This window comes from Natator depressus, chromosome 10, assembly GCF_965152275.1.
Source record: "Natator depressus isolate rNatDep1 chromosome 10, rNatDep2.hap1, whole genome shotgun sequence".
Taxonomy (NCBI): domain Eukaryota; kingdom Metazoa; phylum Chordata; order Testudines; family Cheloniidae; genus Natator; species Natator depressus.
Window position 1 is genome coordinate 81,124,448 of NC_134243.1, and position 25,563 is coordinate 81,150,010.

Here is a 25,563-nt window from a genome sequence, read left to right on the forward strand (position 1 = left end):
TCCTTTTTCAATGAAAGCTGAGATGTGAGAACAAGAAGGAAGCTTGAGAGAGATGCCAGTGGACACTACCCCAGTTTGAGCTCTGTTCACGATTTATATATTGCACCCATAACCTAAACTAACACTATTTCCTTTCACTTATTGCCAGACTTTCTGCCATCTGTCGTCTTGAACAACCCAAGAATGTTGTTCAAAATTAATGTTTTGGTATGAAAAGCACACAATTCCAGACACTGACCTTACATACCTTCACACTAGTGTCTTCGCAACATCCATTTCTAAAGACTCACCTGACCAGTGTCTGGTTGTGGAGATCCCACACAGCAATATTGCCATCGCTGCAACAGGAGAAGCAGACTTTTGCATCAGGGCTGATTGCCAGAGCATAGCATGCTGGGGCAGAGGAGGTCAATTCAGCCTTGATCCTTGGCGTCGGGGAAGCCAGGTCCCAGATCGTAAGCGTACTCGCTTCTCCTCCCACAATAAGCGTGCGGCCGTCGGGGAGGAGTTTGCAGGAACGGATGTAGTTGTCTCTGTTCTGCAGGAATAAGCAACAGTGCTAGAGTTACTGGGAGGTTCTTGTCCAACTCATCTTGTAACAGGCACAGGGGAAGTAAGTGACATTCTTTCTGCGTGGTCAGCATGAGCAAGCTCACTATGGTTCCGAAACTAGTCAGAACGGATCAGGTTAGCAAGAACACACACATGGCAAAGCATCGGTAGACACTCGCACCCATATGCATATTCCGCCTGCAACTTACCAAGCAATCCAGCTGTGAAATGGGACTCTTACTGCCTGGCTGACTGATATCCCAGATCTTCACACATCCCTTTCCTCCGGTGTACACGTGTCTGGTTGGGTTGCTAATAGTCACAGCACATACCACCTCCCCGTGACTCAGCGTATTGATCTGCCGAGCGTGCCTTGGGATGCCAGGGCCAGCAAGGGCGTCGTGTGGGAACGGGACCGGCTGCATCTGCCCATCAGCGCTTACGTGAAATGAGTAGGCTCTGTAGGAGGACGACAAAGGCAGGGGGGGAATTAGGCCAGGAGAGAGGTTTACACACATGGAACAGAGGTACAGAACCTGCAGTCATCATGTAGTTGCTTGACTGCTCTGATGTCTGGGCTGTGTGCTCCCTTTCCCAGGGAGCACATCTGCCAGTCACTGACTTCCATGGGGATGTTGAGGGCGCTAAGGAGGCCAGATTAGACAATCACAATGGTCCCTTCTGGCCTGGGAATCTCTGATGGTCCCTGCAGCTCTGAAAACGTTCAGCTGGGCACCCTGTGCTCCCAGGGGCGGGACTGTCTGCAAACCCGGGGACAAGGCATCGAGCACTCTGGAAGAAGCCACGTATCTTTCGCACTAAGGCTGGGCAGCGCCCACCTGCCTGCGCTGTTTCTGGCTGGGGGTGGGAGGTGGGGCGCGGGAACGGGGCAAGGGGCACGTAGAAGAGTAAAGCAGCATGGAAGTGGTGGCAGGGGGAGGGAGCAAACGCCCCATGTCACCTAACCATAACAGCACAGGAACAGAAAGGGTGGCTTACGGCTTCCCGCCGGGTATGGACGCAAGACTTGTGGGGAGACCGGGGCCCCTCATGGGTGGATGGGGGTCAAAGCCGACCTGTAAGACAGACAGAAACAGCCTCAGATGCTGGCTGCTGAATGAAAAGTCCCCGCTTCTGACACACACCAGCAGCGAGACTGAGCCAACTCCCACATGGCATCGGAGTGTGCGGAGGGGAACAGAGGAGTATGGGCTTTCCCTGGCTTTTTGCATTTCACATCACTCCTCTTGCCCCTAGGACAGCTGATGAACAATAATAATTCCACACTGATTTGTCATCTCCCCAGAAATGGGAAGCTACTGCCAGGATTACCCAGGGTCTGGGGATCTGCAGGACTAGAGTGGAAATCCAGTGGAAACAGGTGCTCCCAGATGGGCAAGGAACCCTATGGCCAATGCCAAGGTCCTTTCTCCATGTGCTAATCAGCCCACACTCAGGCAAGCTCCCGACAAACCTACAGGAGAGCCTGGGTCTGGACTGGTTATAACTGGGCAGGGACCCCAGAATATGGCCCCATGAAAAGAGCTGAGATCAAGGCCTGTGCTCGGATTTACACGCCCCTGCAAACAGGTGCCGGGGCTGGTCCCCAGCGGCGCGGTGCCACGGCAGCTTCCGCTAACTCCAGGCCAGTGCTCAGCAGCTCTCGGTTCAGACGGAGGCGGCTCTCCCTGCTCCCGCAGTCCCCGCGTTGAGGTTTGCTGGGTTTACACTGCAGGAGTTGGCACTGAAGCCAGGCTGTTCTCCAAAAGCCCATCAGAGGAGCTGTCTGCAAGCACCTGGCTTCATAGCAGTGACTCACTCCACCGCCCTCCCCGCTTGTAAGATGCCAACCGGGTGAGAGCCCAGAGCTGGCTGATCGCTCCCACGGGGGAGAGCCCAGAGTTCAGCACGCTGGCAGCTGACTGCTGCACTCTAGACTGCCTGGCCTGGGAAGTCGTCCCCCCCGCCCCCCCCCGACGCGCCCGGCCCCGGCGTGACCAGAGAAGGAGCTAAAAGGTCTACGTACAGCTCCGAAGCTCACCATTGGCGATCGGCCATAGGCGGCCGCGGCACTCATCTGGGGCGGGATGTTGTGGAGCCCCGCGTAGGCCCCCGGGCTCGTCAGAGAGCCGTTCATTTCATGGTGTCCCATCATGGCGAAGGGAGCCGCATACGAGCCAGCGATGGATAGGGGGGTCCTCAGGGCAGATGCTGGAGAGGAGGAAATTGGTCACCACTAGATTCAGTTACCAGACACCTGGGAAAGTTCTAGCCTGCTAAACTAAATCCACAATACCCGACTCCTTGGGGCATCCCACCCCCGCCCCGTGCTCCTGTCTCCCTGGAAACGGGCAGGGACGGGGCGGCTCTAACGGGATGACCGTTAAGTCACAAACTAGCAGCGTGTGGTGGGTGAAGAGCTGGGGAGCTCCACCTGCCAGAGGAGCAAAGCCCAAGAAGGGCCCTGACACGCTGGCCTCCAACCTCCCCGGCACGTTTCGGTGACGTGGCAGCACACCGCCACCATTCTGACGCCACGGCAATGGAGACTGCAGTGCGGCTCTCGGCGTTCAGCCCCGGCGTATGCGGGTGCAGATGTCGCTGGTTTCAGGGGGAGCTGTAGCAGGTCTGAATTTGGTCCAAGCTCTCCTCCTCCCCACGGCAGCAGGAAGGAGCGTGCACATGCTGCGTCCTTCCTTTTGGCTCTCTGGAAATTGGGGCGGCCCTGTCCAATTTCCCAAGTTAGGTCTGCAAACTCCTCCAGAGCTCTGCGCCCAGCACCCCAAGGGTGGTTATACAGCTCTGCAGCGGCCAATGCCATAAACCATCAAACCCTCTGGCATTTAGAGCGTAGGAGGCCCCGGTCAGGATCAGGGCTGCACTGTGCTAGCTATCACATAGCAAATCCAGGCCTCTCCCCCAAAAGCACATACCCAATGGGTCCATGCCCGCTGGTTTGCCCGGCATAGGCCTAAGGCCTGGAGTGGTACTCGTCCCGGGAGTTGGGGCTTCGTTCCTTGGCGTAGGAGTGTTTGACTTGAGCCCAGGCGTTGACGATTTGTCGTTCTGGTCAGAAAGAAGAAAACCCAAGAAGAGATGTGGCTTAGTGATCAGCACGAAGAGACCCCTCTCCTTTCACTGCGCCTTGCTGCCCTGCCTCAGGCCCCAGCAGTGCTGAGGAGCAACTCAAGGAAAGGTGCATGCCTGGCTCGAGCTCACGGACTGGAGGTGAAATCCCCGTGAGGACAAGGCAGTGTGTCATTGTCACTGAGTTCACAGGGTCACATTAAAAGCCGGTCTCTCGGGACAACAACATGCTGCCTTGTCCTCACTGGGGTATCGCCTCAAGCCAGTGAGCTCGAGCTAAGAACGCACCTTTCCCTTGGGAAGACGTGGCTGAGAGGTTTAGACACCAACTCTGCACACCACATGAACCAGCCTCCTTCCAGAGGTAGGGACAGCCCCAGCCCTCCCCCCAGCGCCTGGCTGCCGTGTACTTGGCGCCAATCCACCTACATGGCCCAGGTCTTTAGTCTTCGAGGAAGGCGTGCTGCTGGACGAGGCGACCGAAGCAGGGCTGTTCGGAGCATCCTTCTTCAGCCCTCGGGTTTTGTCTATCCCGTTCTCAGGCGGCGAGTGGGCTGGGCTGACGCGGGGTGTAGCTGGATCCTAAAGACAGGACGCCATTTAGCACCCGGCCAGTGGCAGAGGAGGGGGAAAGCTTTCAAGTGCCCACTTGTCAGGGTTTTTAAAGCGCAGGAGGGTCATGGCCATGCTGATCATGCAATTCTTTGTTTCACATGCTGTCGTCACATTCAGATACAGCGGGAAGGGCCCGAGTTTAAGGTAACCCAAAGAGAGAACGTTTAAACTAAGGGGGGAAAGGGACTGGCTGTGGGAGGGGACACAGCTCCTTTCACTCCTGGGCTTCAGTTCAAAGCCGATATCAAAGCAGTGGCCTGTGTGAAGAGAGCTACGGCAGGACAGGCCTCAATACAACGTGTAGCAACTGGGTGTCCGCACCACAGACGCATTGACAAGTCTCACTGATCAACGCCTTGTCGGGGCTAAGCCAGGAGAGGCCAAGGGAAGGACAGGCCTGGGAACAGGAGAGCCTTCTCCAGCTCAGGACTGGGCCTGCCACTGCCTGAGCGATTCCTGGCCTGTGGGGACACAGTACATGGGTCTCAATATGGCCGCTCTTGGAAAGAAAAAGGAGGCGGAGAAAGGCAAGGCAAGGCCTCCTAGCACTAGACCGTGCTTTGTGATGGAGATTTAGGGCCTGCACACCAGGTCTGGTGCCTCAGTTCCCCCCGCAAGTCAGCATTAAACCAGAGCAAAAGCAGCAGCCTTGAAAAACGACACCCATGCTCACCTCATTGGAGACGTCGACCACCAGGTCATCGCTCTTGTCACCATCGCTGTCCTGAAACAAACAGAAAGTCACCCTACTGCGAGAAGAGCCGATTCTGCCAATCCAGAAGTCAGGGGTAGCATTTTCAAAAGCACCCATGGGATTCTGGAGCCTTGAGCTCATTCAAAGGCAACTGGACTTCAGTGCTTTTGAAAACTGTAGCCAAGATGACTATAAAGAAGCCCCTCGCAGAAGGAGCTCTCTTATCCTGCACTACGAGATCGTTTCCCCATGTTACACCATCTGGCTGGAACACCTAGTTCTCAGACACGCGCAAGAGCTAAGGGAACATCAGGAAAGCTCTTGTGACTTACATAGCGGCTCATGCTGTCCTTCTCCTCTGCTTTCCGCTTTTTGGCGTCGATGCTGTAGTCCGTAGAACTCCTGTGTTTCTCACTAGCTCTCAGGCTGTCTGATGGCGAGACAGAATTATTCTGGAATCACAGAAAAAAAATCCAAGAAGGTGTTCAGCTCCACATTAAATGGGTTATCGCAGTTTGAAGGGATTTCAGAAGCGGCAGCTTTTAAAGCACAGCTAAAACGGTCTCTGAACAGGGCTGATTCTTAAATGCAGACCCCTGACCTTCTCAAAACGAACGCACACACACAGGCACACACACGCTATTTTTATGTAATTCTTATAGCCCTGCAAAATGCAAGCAGCTGAACTATGATGGGAGCCAGAAGAGAGCTCAGGGCACCATCCAATGGCTTTCTTTACAATCACACGGAAGGATGTCGAATGCCTAATTAAAGGGGTCATGCCCACCATGGCCAGGGACCTGCCTGATTGAGTGCCCCTCTCCTCAGGCCATGTGGCACCAACAGAGGGGCTTGCTCCTGGCCCCCTCCTCCCCCCAGGTCAGAAGAGGTGGGCACTACAGCTTTCTCCACTTGGGAGCCCACTCTGGCTCTGACACGACACAGACTTTGGCAGGTGAGCAGCCCGGCTAGCCCCGACCACCCTGCACTACTGAGCTCTACACAGAGATAAAGACAATGACACCTGAAGCTGCGCCCTGACATGCTGTAGGGTAGGACTATGGACTAGGACTATTTGTCTTGAGCTTCCAATGACCAGGGCCCTGATCCTGCAAACAGCGCCACGTGGGCAGACCCTGAGCCTGCATGGAGCCCGTTGGACATGAGCAGGGCTTTGTGAGGGGCACGGGGGGCTGTCGGTGCAGAGCAGCCCACAGCTTCGTCGCACAACTTGCTGAGTTTCGAGTGCATTGAAAAAAGCTCACCAAAACTAGCCAGTACTTGGGAACTCATTTCCTCTACCACACAAGTACCTGAATAACTTTCCTCTGGCCAGGAGCCTCACTGAAGTCCTTAATTATGTGCACAAGTAAGGTTACTGACTTGCTAAAGGGTTTGCAGTGTCATACTGATGAAGTTATGCATTCTGGATGAAACTCTGGTTCCCATTAAGTCAGTGGCAGAATTCTCATAGACTTCAATGGAGCCAGGATTTCATCTGCTGGGTTTACTAGAAGGCAAACTGCAAAAGACTCAACATGCTGCACTGGAACTGTTTTACATCAATTGCAACTGGACCACGTTGGGAACCGATCTCTGCCAAGCCACAAGACATGCAGAAAAGATTTTAAAAATAAACATTGACATGATGTCAGTATGGTCACGTAGTCAGGTTGGTGGGCTTTGTTTTGTTTTTCCTCTAAGCAACAGCATCCAATCTCAGAAAACATCATTCGATACGTTTGCTCCTCCAACAAGGCCTCTTGCATGCCAAGTGTTAGCTAAGAGCAAAAATGGCAGAGCGAAGCCGCCTTCCGAGAGCGGAATTTAGCATGGAAAAAAAACAGTTACTTGGCCTTTAACTACAGCAGTGCAAACTGGGGATGTTCTCAGACAGACGCAATTCAATTAGTTTCTACAAGCTGCAGCAGAAATTACCATCATTTCATTTCTTATAGGAGTGCCTGCCACCCCATGCTACATAGAAATGTTTTTAAGCTCCTCTGCTTCCTTTTCTTTGGTGTCTGAAAAGGAGAACTAAAGCAGTTCATGTTTCTCCTCAGTACCCAATAAGCAGCTTTGGATAACACCAGGGCCTTTCTTCTCAGGCAGTCATGCTGAAAAAGCTCGCAGCTACCAGAGAATCATGTCAAGCATTTAGAGGCATTGATCCATTCAGCTGTTTCTTGGCGCACAGCCAAGAAACTAAATATTTTTTATTGCTCAGGCTAGGAAATATGAATGAATCTAGTTTTGCTTATAGTTCACATTAAACCCCCAACGGGAACATTTTCCCAATTCCAAAGAAAAAGGAGCCCAAACATTTGTATATTTCGTACAAAACCTGCCCTCACCGCTCCCTACAAGCTTAACAAGCAACTTAATGATGGCCAATTCCTCCCGTCAGCCCCCCCTTAAATGGCACTTTTATTTCCATCTGCATTTGACTCTCAAAAGGCCCATTTGTGGTCTCTGCACTGTGAAAGTCGGCTATGCACGGATGACAGGAAATCAGTGCAAAGTGAAGACTCAACTGTTTTTTGTCCTGCCAGCTTTTCTTTTAAACAGAAAGCATTGTGTACCTTGGGATAAGGCCCAAAGCAAGGGCCGGGGGGGTGAGGGGGGAGGAAGGGGATAGAATTAAAGAGGGCTGAGGAGGAGGGTGGACTGTTCTTTAACAAAAAAAATATTAAAGAAAAAAATAACTAAGTGAGGCAGCAGGTTTGTGTTAGTTTCTGCCCATGCAAAAAAGTCTCTCTGGAATCATCCTCCCCTTTTCTTGCCAAACACCAGACTGTCTTCTAAGATGCAACCAAGTCAAAACAAGAATTAACAAAAAGCTGCTCGAGGCAACAATTGCCCACAACCATTGCTATTTAGATGGTTAGTTAACTGCTTGACCTTCCAAGTCCTACTTAACACAATGTAATAGCCAAAGCCATCCCAACAGATTAGATGACCCAAGATAATAGAACAGTGATCAGGAATAAAATAGCTTTCCTAATCGCTGAAGGAGTTTTATCCCTACAGACTTGACTGCACTCATTCACAAAGCTTATTCAATTGAAACAGAATCTTAAAGCTGTGCAGCAATCAAAAAGATTTAAACCAAATCTCATAACTGGCATACAGGAGTGTACCGGCAAGACAATGTGCATTTGCTTAATGTTTACTTCAGCAGAACCGAAGCGGAACATAGTCAAAGTCAAACAAAAAATTCTATTTTAGTTAGCCCCACCCATAGGATTTTTTTTTTTTTTTTTTTTTGGTCCAACAGAGATCACTCGAGAGTCTAACCCCGGAAGTCTGCTTTTAAAAACAATAGATAAATTAAAAGAGCACAGTGATCAGAAACCAAGATAAAAAAGAAAAAAGAAAAAGAACATAACAGAACTTACTGCATTTGAGTCTCGCTCTGTTAGGAATGAGGCCCGTGTCAGAGGTAAGGTCCCAGCCAAGATAAAGAGAAGACAGAAAAATAAAACAAGTTCAAATAAGTCTTAACAGAAAATAAACCTCGCAGTTCCTCATCACATGCGACTTCTGGCTTAATTCAATCAAAGCGTTTCTGGCTCTTTTCATTTTAAATTAGCTTCCCTTGCTCAATCACACACCCCCAATATTCCCCTCCCCCCCCCGTTTTTTTTGTTTGTTTTTTTTGTCTAAGTGAATTATACGGCAAAATAAACAGTGTCTAAGGGGAAATGCATTGAAATACAAAGAGAAATGGCAGGAACTAAACTATTTACACATGTTAAGTCATAAATCCAGGAGGAGAAGATACTGAACATCCAGACTCATCCTCTTTGTAGAATTACAAAGATAAGTGTTGCCACTTTAACGGGATGTGGTCAGAGGTTTAGTCATTAATTTATACATAAATAGACCCATTCTCCCACTAGATTGCCTGACAATTTAAACTCATGTAGAAAAAAAATGAATGTATTTTGATAATAACTTTCAATAATTTTTTCCTGAAGCTTTCACAGGGAAAAAATACCCACGACAATAGAACCTCCTAGGTTAGCAGAAGCACAAGATAACTACTCTAAAAGTTGATACGTCTAGAGGGAAGAGACCTGAGATCTTGATATATTAATAGAGAGCAGAGAAGTGTGGAACTCCTCCAGCACTGTACTGGTTTGTAATTGACTTGATGCCACCATTTTTTGTTCTACAAAGATTCTCTTATTATCTCTAGTGATTAAAAAAATGACTTTGGCAGGGAGCATTGTTTATTTCCAGACGAGTGCAAGTTTCCAAGCAGATTTCTTGCAATTAGAGAGAGACTGTGCAGTTTCATATGATTCATTAAGCCCTGGCAGCCATTTTTAAGCAATGACTCTTGCTGTGTCCATATCCAGATATAAAGCTGGTTGGAGTGTTTTCTCACTACCACCTGTAAGGAGCTCGTAAGGAGGACACCTGCAAAGCATCTGAGTGTGTACAGTGGAGCTGTTTTGGATCCTCAAATAGATTATACAATTAGGACTAGGTCCCACAAATGGAGTGAGAGGCCCTGATTTTAGGAAAGGCATCAACTAAGCCTCCAAGAATAGGCCTGCATATAAACTTATGGACACAAATCAGACTATTAGCAGGGGCAAATCAGGCAGTATAAGGTCAAATTGCTACAAAAGCGTGTCACCAAACCATGCTCACTATTACACATGGGCAAAGAAAACATCTCAGGGCCCAAGAAAATTAAACTTTTTTTTTTCCCCACTGGAAATAATTTGCTCCAAACATGAACTCAGGATTTGGCTAGTAAGAGGAGAAAGGCACCTTCGAGCAATCGAGGTCTCTGAAATGTGCTGTCATTGTCATTGACAACAGGTGAATTGCAGAGAATGTTCTACACCATCAGCCAGGCTGACTTGGGGGCTCACAATGGAAATACCCAGACTCCCTGAAAACACTAGTCCCCACAGAGTCAACTTGACATTGGCTTAGCGCAGGGGTAGTCAATAGGTGGCCCATGGGCCAAATCCGGATCGCCAGATGCTTTGGAACAGACCCCAAAATCTTTTTATTTACTTATTATTGTTTTGTTGTTTTATGAATGTTCTCTGGAGTCTGGACCTTGACAAAACATAATTATTGCCCCCTGGCTTAGCGCCTTTGGGACAAGACCTCAGGAACAGAGTCTCCTGCTCTGGGCAGAGGACCAAGCCCATGGCCCTTTATTTAACAAATGGGGTAGCCCTGATGGCCCAGCCAAAAATTTCTGGGGCTGGGTTGGCTTATCCCCAAGGGGTATTAGTCACCATATAAAACTTACCCTCACTTTTATTTTCCAGCGTAAGGCATACAGTCAGAATAAAAATAAAAGACTGACTTTTCCAACCTGTTACTCCGCTACGAAACTTCGGGGTACATGATGCCAGAGCTACCAGGAAGCTATACTAGAGCCAACTCTGAGTTCGCCAGGTAAGTACCTGTTTAATATAACTGCAGTGCTGTAGTTTCTTTTCCCATTATCCTTTGGGAGACAAAAATAAAACATCTTTGCAGTGATTTTTTTGTTTTGTTTTTTGTTTAAAATACACATATGGGATGTAGCAAACTCCCTATGGGGCAAATGGTTGCTCTGACATCTGCAGCATGACCCATTGTGGATGCCAGTCTATTTTTAATTGGCGTTAAACGTCTCCGCCCAACCCACTCACCAGGAGAGCCTAGCGCCTGACGCTGAACTCTGGGGAGCAGACACACTCTCTGCAATTCACCCTTAGTCTGCACATGCTGCCGATCCAGTTCTGCATCAGAAATGTTCAATGGTCGGGAAAAGGAATTAGTGCATCCCAGTGCATGTTCTCCTCCAACACATTTTTTAAGCGCTGCCTTGCTCGGTTCTATTTTTTCTGCCCAGATCCATTATAGTCAGCTGGGCCAACCCCTGGGGGGGAAAGGACCAGGGACCACCTGGAAGGAGCTTTGCTCCATACAAGCACATCAGAGGGTTAATGAACAAACCCTCAGCCCCTACCACCTAGATAGCCAGGCCAGAGCCGCCACTACAAGGCACAGATGGAACAGAAGAGACGGTCCACTGCTTCCCCTATGCAGGGGGATCCCATCAGTGCAAAGACCAACCGGCTGCACTGCAGAAGCCAAGCAAGTCCCCTAGGGTGGGAAGCTGTGGAGATCTCTGGAGGGTGCCGTGAGATGAGCGGTCTCTGTGCTAGGAGGCTCTGGCGCCTCCTGCAGGAGCAGAGGGTGCCCCAGGGTTCGGTCCCTGGTTGTTAGAGGAGTCACAGAAGCCCATCAATGCTTTCGCTGTAGCATCGCCCGTCAGAGGCTTAGGAGCGTTTCTGAAGAGGCCCGAGGGGCAGAGACGAAGAGAGAGGGAGACGAGAATATGTATCTTTAAGGCCTTTTGTTCTCACCTCGGTGATCCAGGTCATGATGGTTTTTCTCATCTTTAACGGTCAAGTGGGCTTGGCTCCCAAGGGCCCCAAGAGCCAGCAGTCCTGAGCTACTCCCCGTGACGGGAGGGATTCCTGGTGGCTGAAGGCCTGAAGGGTGAGGAGGCAGCTGTACCGGGGGGCCGTGAGCAGCATGGGAGAGGTGTTGGGCCTGGAGCTGCTGCTGCTGCAATAAAATCAGCGGTAAGCAATTGATGGGAAACGGCATGTTATGCAGATATTAAATGGTCATGTGACATTGGGAGGCGTCTCTGGAAGGGGTGGAGCCTGCTTCACGCACTCAGAACATCATGGGGGAATATTAAACTGGATTAAAACTCCATATTCTTCTGTCTGCAAGGAGAATCCATGCTAGGAAGAGTCAGACTGAAGGGAGGGAGGCACAGACACAGGGCAGAGCTTATAACTGCAGCCCTCTGAGCCAGGGATAAATAGTGTAGGTGTTTGAAAGACATCACTTGGGGGGCTCCACTTCATTCCCGACAATCCACATTACCGAGAGAACCTGGCATTTCTGAGACGTAAGCAGAACAAGGGGGGAAATACACCCAGCACAACAACTCCGAGGCTTGTTTTTGCCAGATGTTAAAACTGACGTGATCTGGGAAGAAAGGAAAAGGGTCCAGCTATCGTTTTACGCTGCCTCAGAAGGCAGTTCCTGCTTGTTTGCTGGGGAGTAATTTTAAGGTATTTGGCAGTAAAAAGAAAAACAGGTGGTTAAGTCTATTTGCACTTGTACTAGAGTATTCTAGCCAGCGCAGTGATACTCAGACTGAGGGGCGCGAGCCGCAAGTGGCCCTTTAATGTGTCTCCTGCGGCTCTTTAGTATCATCTGCTGCAAAACACTGCGTGATTTAAATATTAACCAATCAGGATGCCTTTGTTTTATTTATTTATATACATGTCATACTGTTTAAATAGGACTAGATAGTTCTATAGTAAATGAAACGAATTCCCACATCTGCGGCTCTTTTGGGTAATGCTGATCACTAATTTGGCTCCTGAACCCCTGAGGTCTGAGTATCTCTGAGCTAGCCTATTAACCAAGCGCCCAGACTTCCACGTGGAACAGGACCACTGTTATGAGCTTTGCATCTAGCAAGGAAGAGCCACCGTTCCCCTGAACACCCCAGGCCCCCACAAAACGGAGACATTTCTAGTGTCCAGATTCATTGCAACTCTAACCATTCCCTAAAACAAACAGGCCAATTCCGCCCTGGCTAATGCTGCCTCCACCGTGGCAGCACACAGGGAAGCTGGCTTGGGGGCGGGTTACGGATCTGGTTTTTGCTAACTCTGTTTAGGAATAGAAAGGAGAAGACGTTACTTCTTACTGGAAGCGTCGCACCCCCGGGAGTAATGCCCAGCAGGCTGTACCTCTGCAGCTTGTTAAGCAGCTCTGCTGACAAGGTATCAGTTCCCGCCTGATAAGACGAGTACAGAAGAGAAAGGAAAAGCCAGCCAGGTGGGTGGATGGGGAGCCAGCCAGCAGCCCCTCGGTGGTTGCCTTAGCGATGAATCCGGCTTACCCGCTGTGACACCCCAGGTAACTGCCCCTGTTTGGAGAGGACATTGCTCCCAAGAACCAGCAGCGGCGCCAGCAGCCTGCAGTTTGTTTTCCTTGGCTCCCTACAGACAGAGACCTCCCAACCCTCCCGCTCGGGGCCCCCCACCCGCCATTGCACCACCACCAAGTCACGGAGTTCGGACGCCCCTTTGCGCAGGCTCTGCGGCACCCGGAGCGAGGTCAGCTCACAAGGCAGGCGGGTCAGAGAGCTCGAGCCGCATCCCCAAGCCCTGCCCAAAGCCTGCCCTGGCGGGGAGCCACTTGGCCGTGGCAGCATCTCCCCTGCCCTAAGGGCAGCCCAGGAGGGGCCCCTCAGTTGCTGCCAGTCTAACCCCACAGCTCTCTCCCCGCCAGAGCTACAGCCCAGCCTGCAGACGCAGAGCAGCCATTCGCTCGCAGGATGGAAGACGTCCCAAGCTCCCTTAGCTTTAAGGAGCACGAAGCATTACTCACCACTGCTAAGTGCCTGCAGGCATAAGGCTGCGAGCTCAGCAGCCAAGCAGGGGCAGTCCTGGCCAGGGTGCAGCAGGAAGTGGGGCTGGTCAGGCAGGAAGCATCACTCCCCCCCACCCCCCCAAATCTGCCCCGAGCAGCAGGGCGCCGGAGGCGCTGCCACCAGAGGGACTGGCGCTTGGATGGGAGCAGGCGGGCACAGCTTGGCCTGCTCGGGCTCCTCGGAGAGTCACGCCGAAAGGGAGCGGAGCTGTGCAATCTGGCTTCTCCAGCCGCTGCACCAAGTAAGGACCCTGGTGCTCTCCTGCCCCGGGGAGCGAGGGGGCAGACGGTGTTCCTGTGGTGAGCTGCAGCACAGGGGGGCACTTCCCCTCCCACAGGGGCGCCCGTCGTGGGCAGAGCCAGTGCAAAGGGGGCAGCAATCTGCACCAGGGGCAGCCCTGGCAATGCTCGCTTCCCCGTAACTAAGGGGAGGAAGGGGTCAAACTATGACCAGCCACAACTCGGTCCTTGGTGTGCTCCCCCAGCCCCGTGACTATGCGTGCTTCCTTTGCTCAGGGCTTGAACTAGCTCCCGTCAATACACAGTAATCGCGCCCAGCTGGGAGAGGGATCCTCTCCCCAGGTCCTGCTGCAGATGGGAGGGGGTGGAAATGGGGGGAGATTTGACCTGCAGGACATTGGTTTGGGGTGGGGGGAACAAAGGCCCTGTGCATGCTACAGCGATGGGCTAGGAATTAGTTTGTTACACTCCCCCGAGCCGTGTGCTCACAGCACAACCACGTCTCGTGGCCACACCCCCCAAGCCACCGGTGGGGGCGCTCTGGGCGGCGGTCCCGTCGTGCATCAGCAGGCGCTGGAGAGGGGATGTCCACGTAGCGCCGCACCAACAGCTCTTGGGCATGGCCCAGCAGGAGGAAACAGGACTGGCCAAACCAGGAAGACGCCCACACAGCAGCCTGGGCTACGAGCAGGAGCGACACGAGATTAGCCGGCAGAGTTACTGACTGTACAGCATGTGGGCGCACACCACAGTTAGGGGCAGCCAGGTCAGAGGCTGCAGCGGACACAAGTTTCTCTGCTCTGTCTTGTTCTGTGTTTGGAAAGTCACTAATCCCACCTGTCCAGGCAGGTGCCATTCCAGGGATGGGAACAGTTCGCTCCATTTTGTCTGGAAGAAGCTAAATAAAACCATGGTCGGGGGATGTGAGGGGGAAGAAATTTTCCCACTTCCTGAATTACTGTTTAAAACACCAGGTGGCTTCGAGGGAGAGGAGGTGGAACCCCCAGGGAGTTCTTGGCCAAGGATGTTCCCTCTGTTTTATTTTAAAGCACGCCAAGCAGACTTTTGCCAGTGCCTGTCACAAGGACACGAGCTGCCTGAGCTTGGACCCTCAGCATGAACCTGCTGCTGGGTCTGTGGAGAGCGCTGCCTTGCATCAGCACCACGCTGTGCCTATAAACTCTCCCTGCGACCCAAGTTAAAAGCCCTGAGGGGCGGGTGAATACTAGCACTGGTGACAGGGTGGGGTGATTGTGAAGAAGCATTCAAGGCTTTTGATGTTTATCCGAATCCCTTTGAAGCTACCACTTCCTCAGCCAAATACCTCCCTTTGACCCTCCCTTTGCTACATCAGAAAAGCCACAATTCCCTGCTGTGACATCCTGCACCCAACTGAGGCAGAACCCACTGCAAGGTCTAATCAATCAGGCTTTCTGCTGGAGCCTGTTCCAGCCAAAGCTTCCCAGAACGGCTCAGAGCACACAAGGATTTCAGTGCAGCAGAGACAGTCAGGCCTGATGGATCTGGACACAAGGTACCCAATGAAAGGAGGACCTGAATATTCAGGTATACCTGAAAACAGGGGGCAGAAAGAGGGTGTCCGTCTCCTACCCTTGCAGGAGGTCCCAGTTTCAGTATAGAGAACAGCCACAGACTTGGGCCTCTCTCAGAAGCAGATCCCAGGTGCGGTTGAATGAAAACCTAACACACCGTTTCCTCTGAGGGATAGCTGTGGGGCCGCTGCATGGCCAGGGACCCATAGGCCAGTGCTGGAAATGATGAAGTTGCAGGGCCAATTTCTGCTCCCTGCGGCTAGGCAAAGAACTGGAGAAACTCCTCTGAAGGCAGTGGCTTGCTTTGAGTTTATGCTGGTCCATGGACTACAGAACATGAGAAAACCTGAGGAATTTGGTTTCGGCCAACAACAGCTGGGGGACTCCTAGGTGTGCAGTTCTGAGCTCAGCTCTGCTGGGGGCCTGGGAACAATGGGGTTGTTTTATCCTTGCACAGCATTGTCCATTCACAGAGGGGAAATTACAGGGGTTTGGCTGCAGTCTGAATTGCCTGCTTCCCTCTCCTGTATTTGTTTGGGTCATTTTAAGCACCTAAGTTATTTACTCAAACGCAGTAACTCCTTGAAAGGAGCCATTAGAGCCTGTTGTGTCAACAGTGAAAGTATGTGGAAGGATAGTGCCTGCTGAAAGGGAAGGGAGTCAGGGCCCTTTGCAGCCCTAAGGATCTGAACTGTTGCAAGTATTCTCCTTCGAGGCTCCAGAATTCACTGAAGGCAGAGTTACATGCTGGGTTAGCCTGTCCCCAGACACTGCCTGCATTTGGGGCTGCAGGGAACACACAGAGCTGTAGATACCTGTTACAGCCTTCTATAGGGTGCAACGTGCACCCCATCCTGTCCCCAGCTCTGCAAGGCACGACCTCACCCTGCCATCTGGGCTAGAGGCCCCTGCTCTTTCTGAAGCACTAGGACAGAGGTTCTGCTGAGCCGGGGCACAAGGGCACAAAGATACTTGGGGCGGGACTGCGGGAAAGCTCCTCGAACCCTGTCTTGTTTGCATCTGCGCTACCCCCACTCCCCCGAAACCCAGAGAGTTGAATTGTTAGGCCCTGATCCCATCAGGCGTTGAGGCTAGCAGGAGGTAAGGGAAAGCCCTTCGGAAAGCCCCACACTGACTAACCTTCTCCCCCTCGCCCCGCCCGTCTTAGGAAGTGCCCTTCCTGCCCCTGTCCCCTTGGTCATTTCCCATAAAGAAGATCTGTTTTAAGGCATATCTGAAACTAGTGACCTGCCAGTGTGTGCAGCTCAGCTTGCCTAGGCCACTGCGTGGCATTAGCATGGAGTGGAGGCCAGGACTGACGGACAGACGTGTCTTTCAACAGCTGCAAGAGGCCCAGAGCTCAGTGGGCATGGTGAAGCCCAGAGGTGATGCAGAGCGAAGGGGCAGGGTGCGGGCCAGGGGAAGCATGACTGTGCCAGTGCGCCTGATGGGGTTCTCCACAGAAAGCTTTCGGTTTCTAGCACTCTCAGCAGGGCACATGTCACAAAGGGGGAAATCCCCACACGGGGCTGCGATTTGAAAGCTGGCACTATTTATTGCTTCAGAGTGAACTGTACATTTGAAGCATGGCCTATTCCAGAAACGTCACTTCTCAGCCATGCAAGAGGCCAACTTATTCCTTCAAAAGTGGTTTCACTCTCAAAGCTCGCACCTCCCTCCGCGCTTTGGTAGTGGGGAGGGGAGGCGAAAGGGTGTGGGGATTTCAGGTGGCTTGATCCTACATCCACTGAAGACAATGGAAATACTCTCCACTGACTTCAGTGGCATCAGTCTTAAAGGGGACAGGCCTGAACCTATGCTGCAAGAGCCATGAAGCTACAAATCTGCATTTTATAGCCCGTGGCCCCGTCTGTCGCTGGCACCACAGAATTGTCAACAAGAGGACTCTGTGGTCTGTGCATAACGCACGAGGACAATGCTGTGCAAACAGGAAAGAAACTTCCCACTCTGCCTCTCAGGAGACAAAAGCAGGCAGCAGTTTATGAGGTGGCTGCGACCATTCACGCTGCCCATGACGTTAGCCAAAACTCACTCATCGCAATGTGACCCAAAGACCAGCCCCCTTCGGAATCACCACCTGTGGAAACGGGAGGGATGTGGTCTGTCACCGAGCACAGCTTCCTGCCTCTGCAGCATGGCTCCTGGCTGGGCATTCACCAGGGTTTGGTCCCGTTGAGTCGGAGATGTGCTGAGCGACGGCACCCCCACCACTTCCTTCGGCAGATTATCCCACTGACTAGCAGTTCTTAGCATCATCCTATTATTCTTAGCTACACCCTCTTGAATCATTCCTCTGCTTGCAGAAATCCACTCCCTTCGATTCCTGCAGGCTGTCAGGCCGGCCCCCTCGCAGCCACACTGGGTATATTTAACTCCCTTGTTTTGATTTACGAGGGACTGACAGACAAAGATGAACCATAATTGGCTACTGAAATCAATGAAGCTCTTTAAACCCAAACCTTCATGTGCCCTCCATTCCCCACAAACCCATCTCTTGAGCCAGGCCAACATGGCCTGTTTGTGGTGAGTATTGGGGGTTATCTTTAAGCACTCACCTCTAAAGAATGACTTAAGTGAATCCATAGGCGCCAACTTCCTCTCTACCCGGGGGGGGGAGGGGGGGAGGGAGAAAGATGCTCGACTCCCCACCCCAGGCCCCACTCCCAGTCTACCCCTTCCCCCAAGGCCGCACCCCAGCCCTGCCTCTACCCACCCCCTCCCCGGAGCATGCCCATCCCTGCTCTGCCTCCTGCACGCCAGGGAACAGCTTATCTGCAGTGGGTGGGAGGCGCTGGGAGGGGTGGGGAGAAGTTGATCAGTGGGGCTGCCAGTGTGGTGGGGAGGGGGAGCTTGGCGGCTGGTGGGTGCTAAGCACGTACTAATTTGTTTTCCGTGGGTGCTCCAAAGCTGGGGCCTTGGATAGCATCCATCTCTGTAGTATCTAGGCACTTCATGAGATGAAATTTTCTTGTATTATTTATAAGACTCAACTTCCTTTGAGAGAGAGAGAGAGAGAGAGAGAGAGAGAGAGAGAGAGAGAGAGATTAAGCCCAACACAGCCCACTACTGACAAAAGAGGGGAAAACATTCCTAATGAGCTCTCCATCTGACCGTGTTTTGTTTCTCTGTTATAGTAGCAAGGGGTTTTCTTCTCTTTTCTTTTTTTAAAGACTTGCTGATAAATGTAGACAAGAGAATAAAATGTGGGGGTTTTCCTCCTGTTTTATTTGAAATTGTCCCCAAAGCTTTTCTGCTTTGGAAAAAAAAAAGTGACTTTTTAAAAAATGCTCTTGAAAGTAAGTTTGAAGAGAGTTAAGTCCCTGCCCGCATGGCTGGCGTGAGCCTGGAGAGAGAAGCCATGTTAAAGTCTACCTCCTAGCACGGCAGCAAGGAGTATCCGAGTGTGCACGCTGAGGTTAGCCATTCTGTGGTCCTACCCAAGCTTTGAAATTAGTACCTTAGGTGCGAGTGGAGAGTGCTGGGCAGGAGAGATCACACCTTCGCCTTCAGCGACAGCACAGCCCCGCTGGCGTGCTTTAGCAGGGCTGCGGTTGAGATGGTGACACCCTGCTAGAGGGACCGTGGCTTTCACTACACCGTGAAGTCTGCACCGGTGCAGCTTGTGCATCACACGGCCGGTACCCCAGCCAGGGAGGTTAAAAAAGAATGGCTGGAATGACTGTCACTGCAGTGAGGTGGGCATTGGAAAGAAGCCCTTCAGAATTAAATCTCTGATGGAAAGCGTGACCGAGAGATAGGTCTTCCAAACCCAGTGGTAAAGACAGCAGAGAGTAATGAGGAAGGTAAAACTAGAGGCCTCTCTTGCGTACTGGGCCTTCGGAGAGGGCGAAGAGACGCCCTCGGGAAAAGCTACTGATTTTATCCCTGGTGACCATTAACACCTAGGCTGAAAACTTCCAAAAGCAGAAGTTTGGAATTTAGCATGGCTGTTGGAGCTCCTACTTCTCTCCCTTACATCCTAACCCCCCACAAAAAGGAACTGCTGGAGATGCACAGACACAAAGATGTTTTCCTTCCGGGGTCTTAACAAATATGGTTAAGATATGAGGAGGTGACAATTTACAAGGGAGGCTGGCAAGGAGTATCTTGTATGTAGATGTTTTTAATTGGATTATGTACATCATACTTCATGCCTTTGTTAACCGATTTAATGGTTCACCACTTGAGTTCACCACTTGCGTTACATTTAGTGAAGTAGTCTAATCATTTCCAGAGCTAGAACCAAATCGAGGGCTCAATTTCACAGAAGCCTGGAGCAGGAGAACTGTAAGACAATGGCCTAGACGCATAAAATTAACAGTTCTTGACCTCAGAAGGGGGGGGAGGGGTTAATGATCTGCTGCATTTTCATACTTGTCAATTTTGTCTGCAGCATCTGAACTAAAATGCGGATTCCTTCACTAGCTTATAAAGACACGTTCCTGGGGTTTATAGAGAAAGTCCTACTTGCATACTATAACAAACCTGTTTCCCCATAAAAAATTTCCTTAAAGTGTCGTTGTCAAGTTTAGCAGGCCTCAAATTCGAGATCTCCTCCCCCTTTCCCGCTTCTGTTGGCACAGTCCATGTCACTGTCTAGGTATGGGGTTTTATGTATATGCACACACATGCTTTCCCCCAAAAGTCAGCACAAGCAACCCTGCCCCACACAAACAGCCCTACAGCAATAAGCAGGGGGTGTGCACACAATGGAGAGACAGGAAGTTTGCCGAAGATCCCATCTCTCAGCTTCATGTGTCTGAAGGAGCTCTGAGGCTGCGAATGACACTAGCTGGCTCCTTTCAACGGCTGAGCAGTTCAAGAACCTTGTCCCAGGGAATCAAGAGCAGGGACTTCTCCAGGGAAGGGCTGGCTTTCCCGCACTGGGCAGTGCCCCATGTTAGAAAGGCCAGGGTGCTCTTTTCAAACAGCCTTTCACGCTCAGACTGCCGATTGCCCTACAGAACCACCCAAGTCCTCCAAGTCCCGTGGTCAGCACCACCGGAGAGGCATGCTCTTGTTCCTTCCAAAGTAGCAGTATTGCTCTGTGGCTCACTGTTAATGGGCATGAAAAAGCAGTGGGAATTACACGACCAGTCTGCCCCTCAGAGGTTGGGGTGATCCCCTCTCCCCTCTGCAATGCCTAGTTAGCCAGAGGTCAATACCAAGCAGATCTGCCACATTGCAGCGCATATCCGCTAAGCCATCGGGGGTGGGCCACGCACTGCATTAATGCCGAACCCTCTCTCCTCTCGCACGATCAAAGCTCATGGTGATCTCTTGCTGTCTTTCTGACAGCAGCCACTTTTGGGTTCCTTCCTTGACAAGATAAAAACGCTTGACTGGATTAGCTTTTATCCTTTGCAAGTGTGCAGTCAAGCATGGCCCCCCGAGCGAACGCACGGAGCGCCTGCCCATAATTCCTGCCTTGTGAAAATGTGTCAGGCAAAACGATTAAATGGCTGCCTGCTTAACGATGGGACGACAGTTGCATTCACTCTGATCTGAGGAAGCAATTACCTTGGAAATGGGGGTCACAGGCTCCACTCATTTACCTTAATTGAATTCCAATATCTGCCTCAAGCTGCCTTGACCTGCTGTGTAGCCTCCTAAATACTACTTAAAAGAAGCTAATCAAAGAAACGTCTCCATTTTCACACTTACACTATTGAGCCCCAGGATCACCCTGCTCCCCAGCCAAAGAGAGGAGCAAGAGCGCACAACTCCAGTGTGGTGGCACCAGAAATGCCAAGAACGGGAAATCAGCAGCAAGGCCGACGACACAGCAGGATCATCTCTTTAAAAGTCATCCTAAAACCCTAGTTTAAGAGGGGCTGTCATGAGGAAAGTTTGCAAACGATGTGGCAAATTGCCTGCATTGCTCTGTGCCATCGGAGGCCAAAGCACAAACACCCACTGCAAATCATTAAACACACTTGAGAACTAGACACCCATGCCAAACAAACAAGACACATTCTTGAGTCTATCAAAGCGTTTCCATGTGTCCCTGCACATGTAATTCAAACTTGGCCCCCACAAGAACGTGTTAAAAGGCAAAGTCAAGGAGTCCGAGCCAAAGCTTTGATCTACCTTAGAGGTTATTGGGGCCAAATACCCAGTTCAAACCATCAATCCAGACTCGGTTTTGAGAGCCACCGTTTTCATGGGACACACCAATTATTGAGAGTCCCACGTTGACAACAGTTCACAAGATGACAACGATGAGGCTATTACCAGGGAAGAGGAGCCAGGTTTGCCTCTGCTCCGATAAGAACAATGGAAAGAACTGAGTGCTGGCACAATGGACGTGACAAAGTAGTTCGGGGGAAGTTTCTTTTAGCTTAAGAGCTAAATGAAAAATTACTTTAACGCATTAGAGTTTATTCTTTGAAAATCAGACTTCTAACTGACCCCATGGTTCTAGCTCCGAGAGACAAAAGGGCTCGGTCTGCAGATGGGAGCGGAATAGTAGTACTCAATTACTGCACATTCTGTTGGGATTTTGAGTAAATACCTGTAGTACATCAAATGTAAGACCTATTTTGAGGCCCGATCAAGCAGAACAATTGGCAAAGGTAATTCTATCACTGCTAGAAACAATTAAAACCATTGCAGTGTTCAACTTTTGGGATCTTAGTGATAAACACCCCGAACATTTACACGAGTAGCTTAATGCATGGAACACCAAGTCAATCGTATTTACGGCACATTTCACAGAAACAATACAACAGAGACATATCTGATCTCAGGTGGCCAGAAGAAGGGCTAACACATCCAGACCAATTAAAAGAACAACCACCAATCAAGAACAGCCCCAAATCTCAGAAAGGTTTAGCTAGTTTCCCATATTGGGCTTAAATACAGATTTTTTACAAAAATTTTGCATTTTGACTGATCTCGGTGATTTGATCTGTAGCAGCATCATCATCACCAGCTGCTAAAAGGAGAAATCAGTCCCTTTCCCCATGGCTGATGAGGCTTTAAAAGAAGAGTAAAAAGTAAAGCACTAAGAAAAGGTGTTTTCATCACACTGGCAGCACCTCATGCTGTTTAAACCCACCTCTAAAATCTGTTAGAGCACTTAGAGGCTAATGAGGACACTCATATTTGCACTGCAGGAATGCTCAAAGACCTCATTCAGGATCAGGGCCTCACTGCGCAGGACCTGGTCCCAGCCCTGAATCAGTTTTCTGATTCCAAGACCTACTCAAACTGGGAATTTCAATTAGTAACGTGCAGCCCTCTGGAAGCGACTAAGGTTCAGAGAAACGTTCCTGATTGTCAGTATCTTTGCAAGCTGCCATTCTTCAAAGCCAACTAAGTGCAGGATTGTCTCTGGTCATGGTAAATGATAGGAATAAAAGGGGTATACACACGGTGAGAGGCAGATTTGGAAGTCCACGTACCCCGATGATAGCATTCAGCTCTGTCATTGTCACTTGCTTGGCACGGTCAACAGCCTGGGCAACCTGCTGTTGGTGCTAAGAGAACAAAATGTCAAAGGCACGTTAGAATAAGGAATGTTTCCAAGCAGGGACTGTAAAGAAAGATCAAAGAAAGCCTGAATACCCAAGTCAAGGGGCAAAGGCCTCAGCAACCTGCCATCACTTTGCTTGGGGAGTTTGCTCATGAAAATGAGGAGCTAGGGATTAGATTCAGCTCCCTCCTCTACTGGGGAGTTGCACTGGCCCAGAAAGCTTTGAGCAGCACGCAACAGAGCTGGGCACTATGCAAGTTTCCTTTTACCGCTCTGATAACTCACATGCATTGCCTGTCGTGCCTGCACCCCTGGCCTCTGTTAAACAGAGGCGGACAGTCTTCCCACATTGTCATTGTGCATATTGCAAAACTGTCTGTTAAGCCAGTCCGAAACCTTTTTTGTTGTGCCACGAGTCCGAATTTGAAACTGAGTCTAAAGACTTGTAGCACGAGCAGGTCGCGTCTAGCACAACCTCCCTTGGCCCAACATGACTTTCCAAATTGTTCTCATCACTATCAGCACTATGTGAATGGAAGACCGACATACGGTAACAATTCACATCCATTCCCTTACCTCTTGTGACAGAAAAGGCATGATTTGAGCTAGAATTGTGTTCAATCTTTTAGCAATCTCGGTCTAAAAAAAAAAAAGAAAAGAAAAGAAAAAGAAAAGACCGCATTTAGTTTAATCAAAAATCACCTTGTGTGGACATGTCAGAAATATTAAAGCATTTAGAAACAATCAATGAAAGAGACTTTTCTTGGAATAAAGATAAAAAAAACAAAACCCCAAACCAACCATTTTCCCCCCCTTTCCCCCCTCCTTCCATTGATCACGTCACATAATAAGGAGCTAATTTTAAAGAGGCATCAAGAGCACACAAATATACCTTCTCTAAATCCTTCATGCCAGGTTCATGGAGGAAATAACTGTTGTTTTATTGATCTGGCAAATTTTGAATTCCTTTTCCTGACAAAAGCTAAATGATGCACAACAAGATTGGGATAAACTGAACCACTTTCATGTCTGTCTGTATTTTTTACCATGATGGTCTCAAGAAAAAATAATTTAAATGGTTAAAATACTGATGTTATCCAAATCAGCAAGGGAGCATGTGAAAAAATGTATTAGCCTAACGTGTCGGTTTCACATCAATCTCCCTGCAGCTGTTGCAAGGACACTGTGGTTACTCTAGCAGATCACTTAAGCGAAAGCAACATCCACAGGTTTATGGAACCCAGTCACACAGACACTTAAATAAGCTAGATCATAAAGCAGCACGAAGACCAGCTCGGTTTTATTCACACTTTAGCAATTAATCCTCATCCCAGCATGGAGTTGTGATCCTTGTCCATTTTTCTAGGCATCTAACACAACATCTAATCACCACGGCATTTCTTAACTCATAAATCGACGTTCTCCACTCATCAGTTCACTTTAGGTTATTACCTTATTTGAAAGGGAACTTTAAAAGATCACCGTGGCGTTCAGATAGCTTATATACAATTCCAAAGTGGAGGTGGCTTTGAGCTATGCTGATTAACATAATTCTGAAGCTTTATCTAAACATTTCTGCCGTTTTTGAAGAAATTTGCTTATGACAGTTCATTTCTTTCAAATGTAAAATGAATTCTGCAGTCTCAGCTCAGATCTCCATGTGACAGCTTGTTGAGATCATACTGCATTCACGCTACTTATTTCCAAGAGTTACGGGCTTTCTTTCAGAAAGAAAAGCTTCACATACAAGCCCTGTGCAGGTGGTTAGTCCCTGGAGAATCTTATGCAGTGCTGTGAACAACCAACATCTTACTCTGATCTCGACTTTCCTCTGCAATTTTTTTTTAAAAGTCATTCTAGTTAATTCTGCAGCACTTACATTACATTCAAGAACTTTAACCCAAACCCATTTGCACCTGTCAGCTGACCACATAACTCAGAAGTTTAATAAATGTTCTCCACTGTCAAATTGTGGTTTTTGCAACATCTCTGTTGAGTAAAATGTTTTAGGATAAGTGAAAACCTAAATTTCATATGAGTCAGCAGTTCATATTTTAAACTTAAATATTATAGAACTGACTCTTCACCGAGATCCCTTTACACCACTCTGCCACTGAAAGAAGAACTTAAAGGAAGAGTTAATGTAACGCACATCCACATGTGGCAGTGTAAGGGGCCTTAAGCACTGGGTCTTAGAACAGCTGAAAAGTAGGCCATAGACTCAGTTTAAGACACAGATAACAGACTTTTAGCTCTCCAGAAAGGAGAAATCCTAGCTATAGGGCAGTTCAACGCCAAGCAAAGGAGTTCTGGAACAGAAAGTAAACCAAATGGTGCATTAGCTTTCCGAAGGTATGTGCCTATTCCAAGCAAAGCTACGCTTAGGGCCATGGTGTGTGGGGGAAACGATAGACTATTTAACTACCACCAGACCATTTAACTACCACCAGACCTTGTGTGATCATAAGGCGGCACGGAAGAGATGCCAAACCCCTATATCGAAATAGTTGCAGCGTCACACTGAAGATGTTTCAAGAAAGTGGGTTTTGCCACAACACCTCCAGTCCAGGGGAAAAAGCTACGGGTAAAATTTTCAAAAAGGTCTAACTTCCATTTTCAACAGCGACTCAGACACTTGGGACCCTCGCTCTTAGTGAAAAACCAATGGGACTTGGTCCTTTTTGAAACCTGTACTCAGGAGCAACTTTCCAGTCATAGGGATTTGTGAAGTGCCAGTCAAGCGCTCGCGTGCTAAGAGAAGGAGAACAGTATAAATGCCAAGGCAGAGGATCCCCCAAGTATTTAGGCACTGAAAATACATCGGCATCAGACCC

General features: G+C 49.7%; 1 protein-coding gene across 9 annotated transcripts in view; it reads right to left on the reverse strand.

Annotated features, from left to right (window-relative positions):
- The window catches only part of TLE3 (TLE family member 3, transcriptional corepressor), a 46,068-nt gene that overhangs the window by 5,636 nt on the left and 14,869 nt on the right, over window positions 1-25,563 (reverse strand). For 2 of the 9 annotated variants that reach the window (XM_074966640.1, XM_074966648.1), the window contains 12 exons: window positions 23,306-23,368; window positions 22,629-22,733; window positions 11,338-11,542; window positions 8,347-8,363; window positions 5,281-5,400; window positions 4,928-4,978; window positions 4,069-4,221; window positions 3,486-3,618; window positions 2,579-2,763; window positions 1,552-1,628; window positions 762-1,011; window positions 291-538 (listed from right to left, as the gene is read on the reverse strand). In XM_074966640.1, coding sequence (XP_074822741.1) covers window positions 291-538; window positions 762-1,011; window positions 1,552-1,628; window positions 2,579-2,763; window positions 3,486-3,618; window positions 4,069-4,221; window positions 4,928-4,978; window positions 5,281-5,400; window positions 8,347-8,363; window positions 11,338-11,542; window positions 22,629-22,733; window positions 23,306-23,368 — 1,607 coding nt within the window. The remainder of the gene's footprint in view (window positions 1-290; window positions 539-761; window positions 1,012-1,551; window positions 1,629-2,578; window positions 2,764-3,485; window positions 3,619-4,068; window positions 4,222-4,927; window positions 4,979-5,280; window positions 5,401-8,346; window positions 8,364-11,337; window positions 11,543-22,628; window positions 22,734-23,305; window positions 23,369-25,563) is intronic. The other 7 variants (XM_074966641.1, XM_074966647.1, XM_074966645.1 and 4 more) reach the window with 7 other exon arrangements.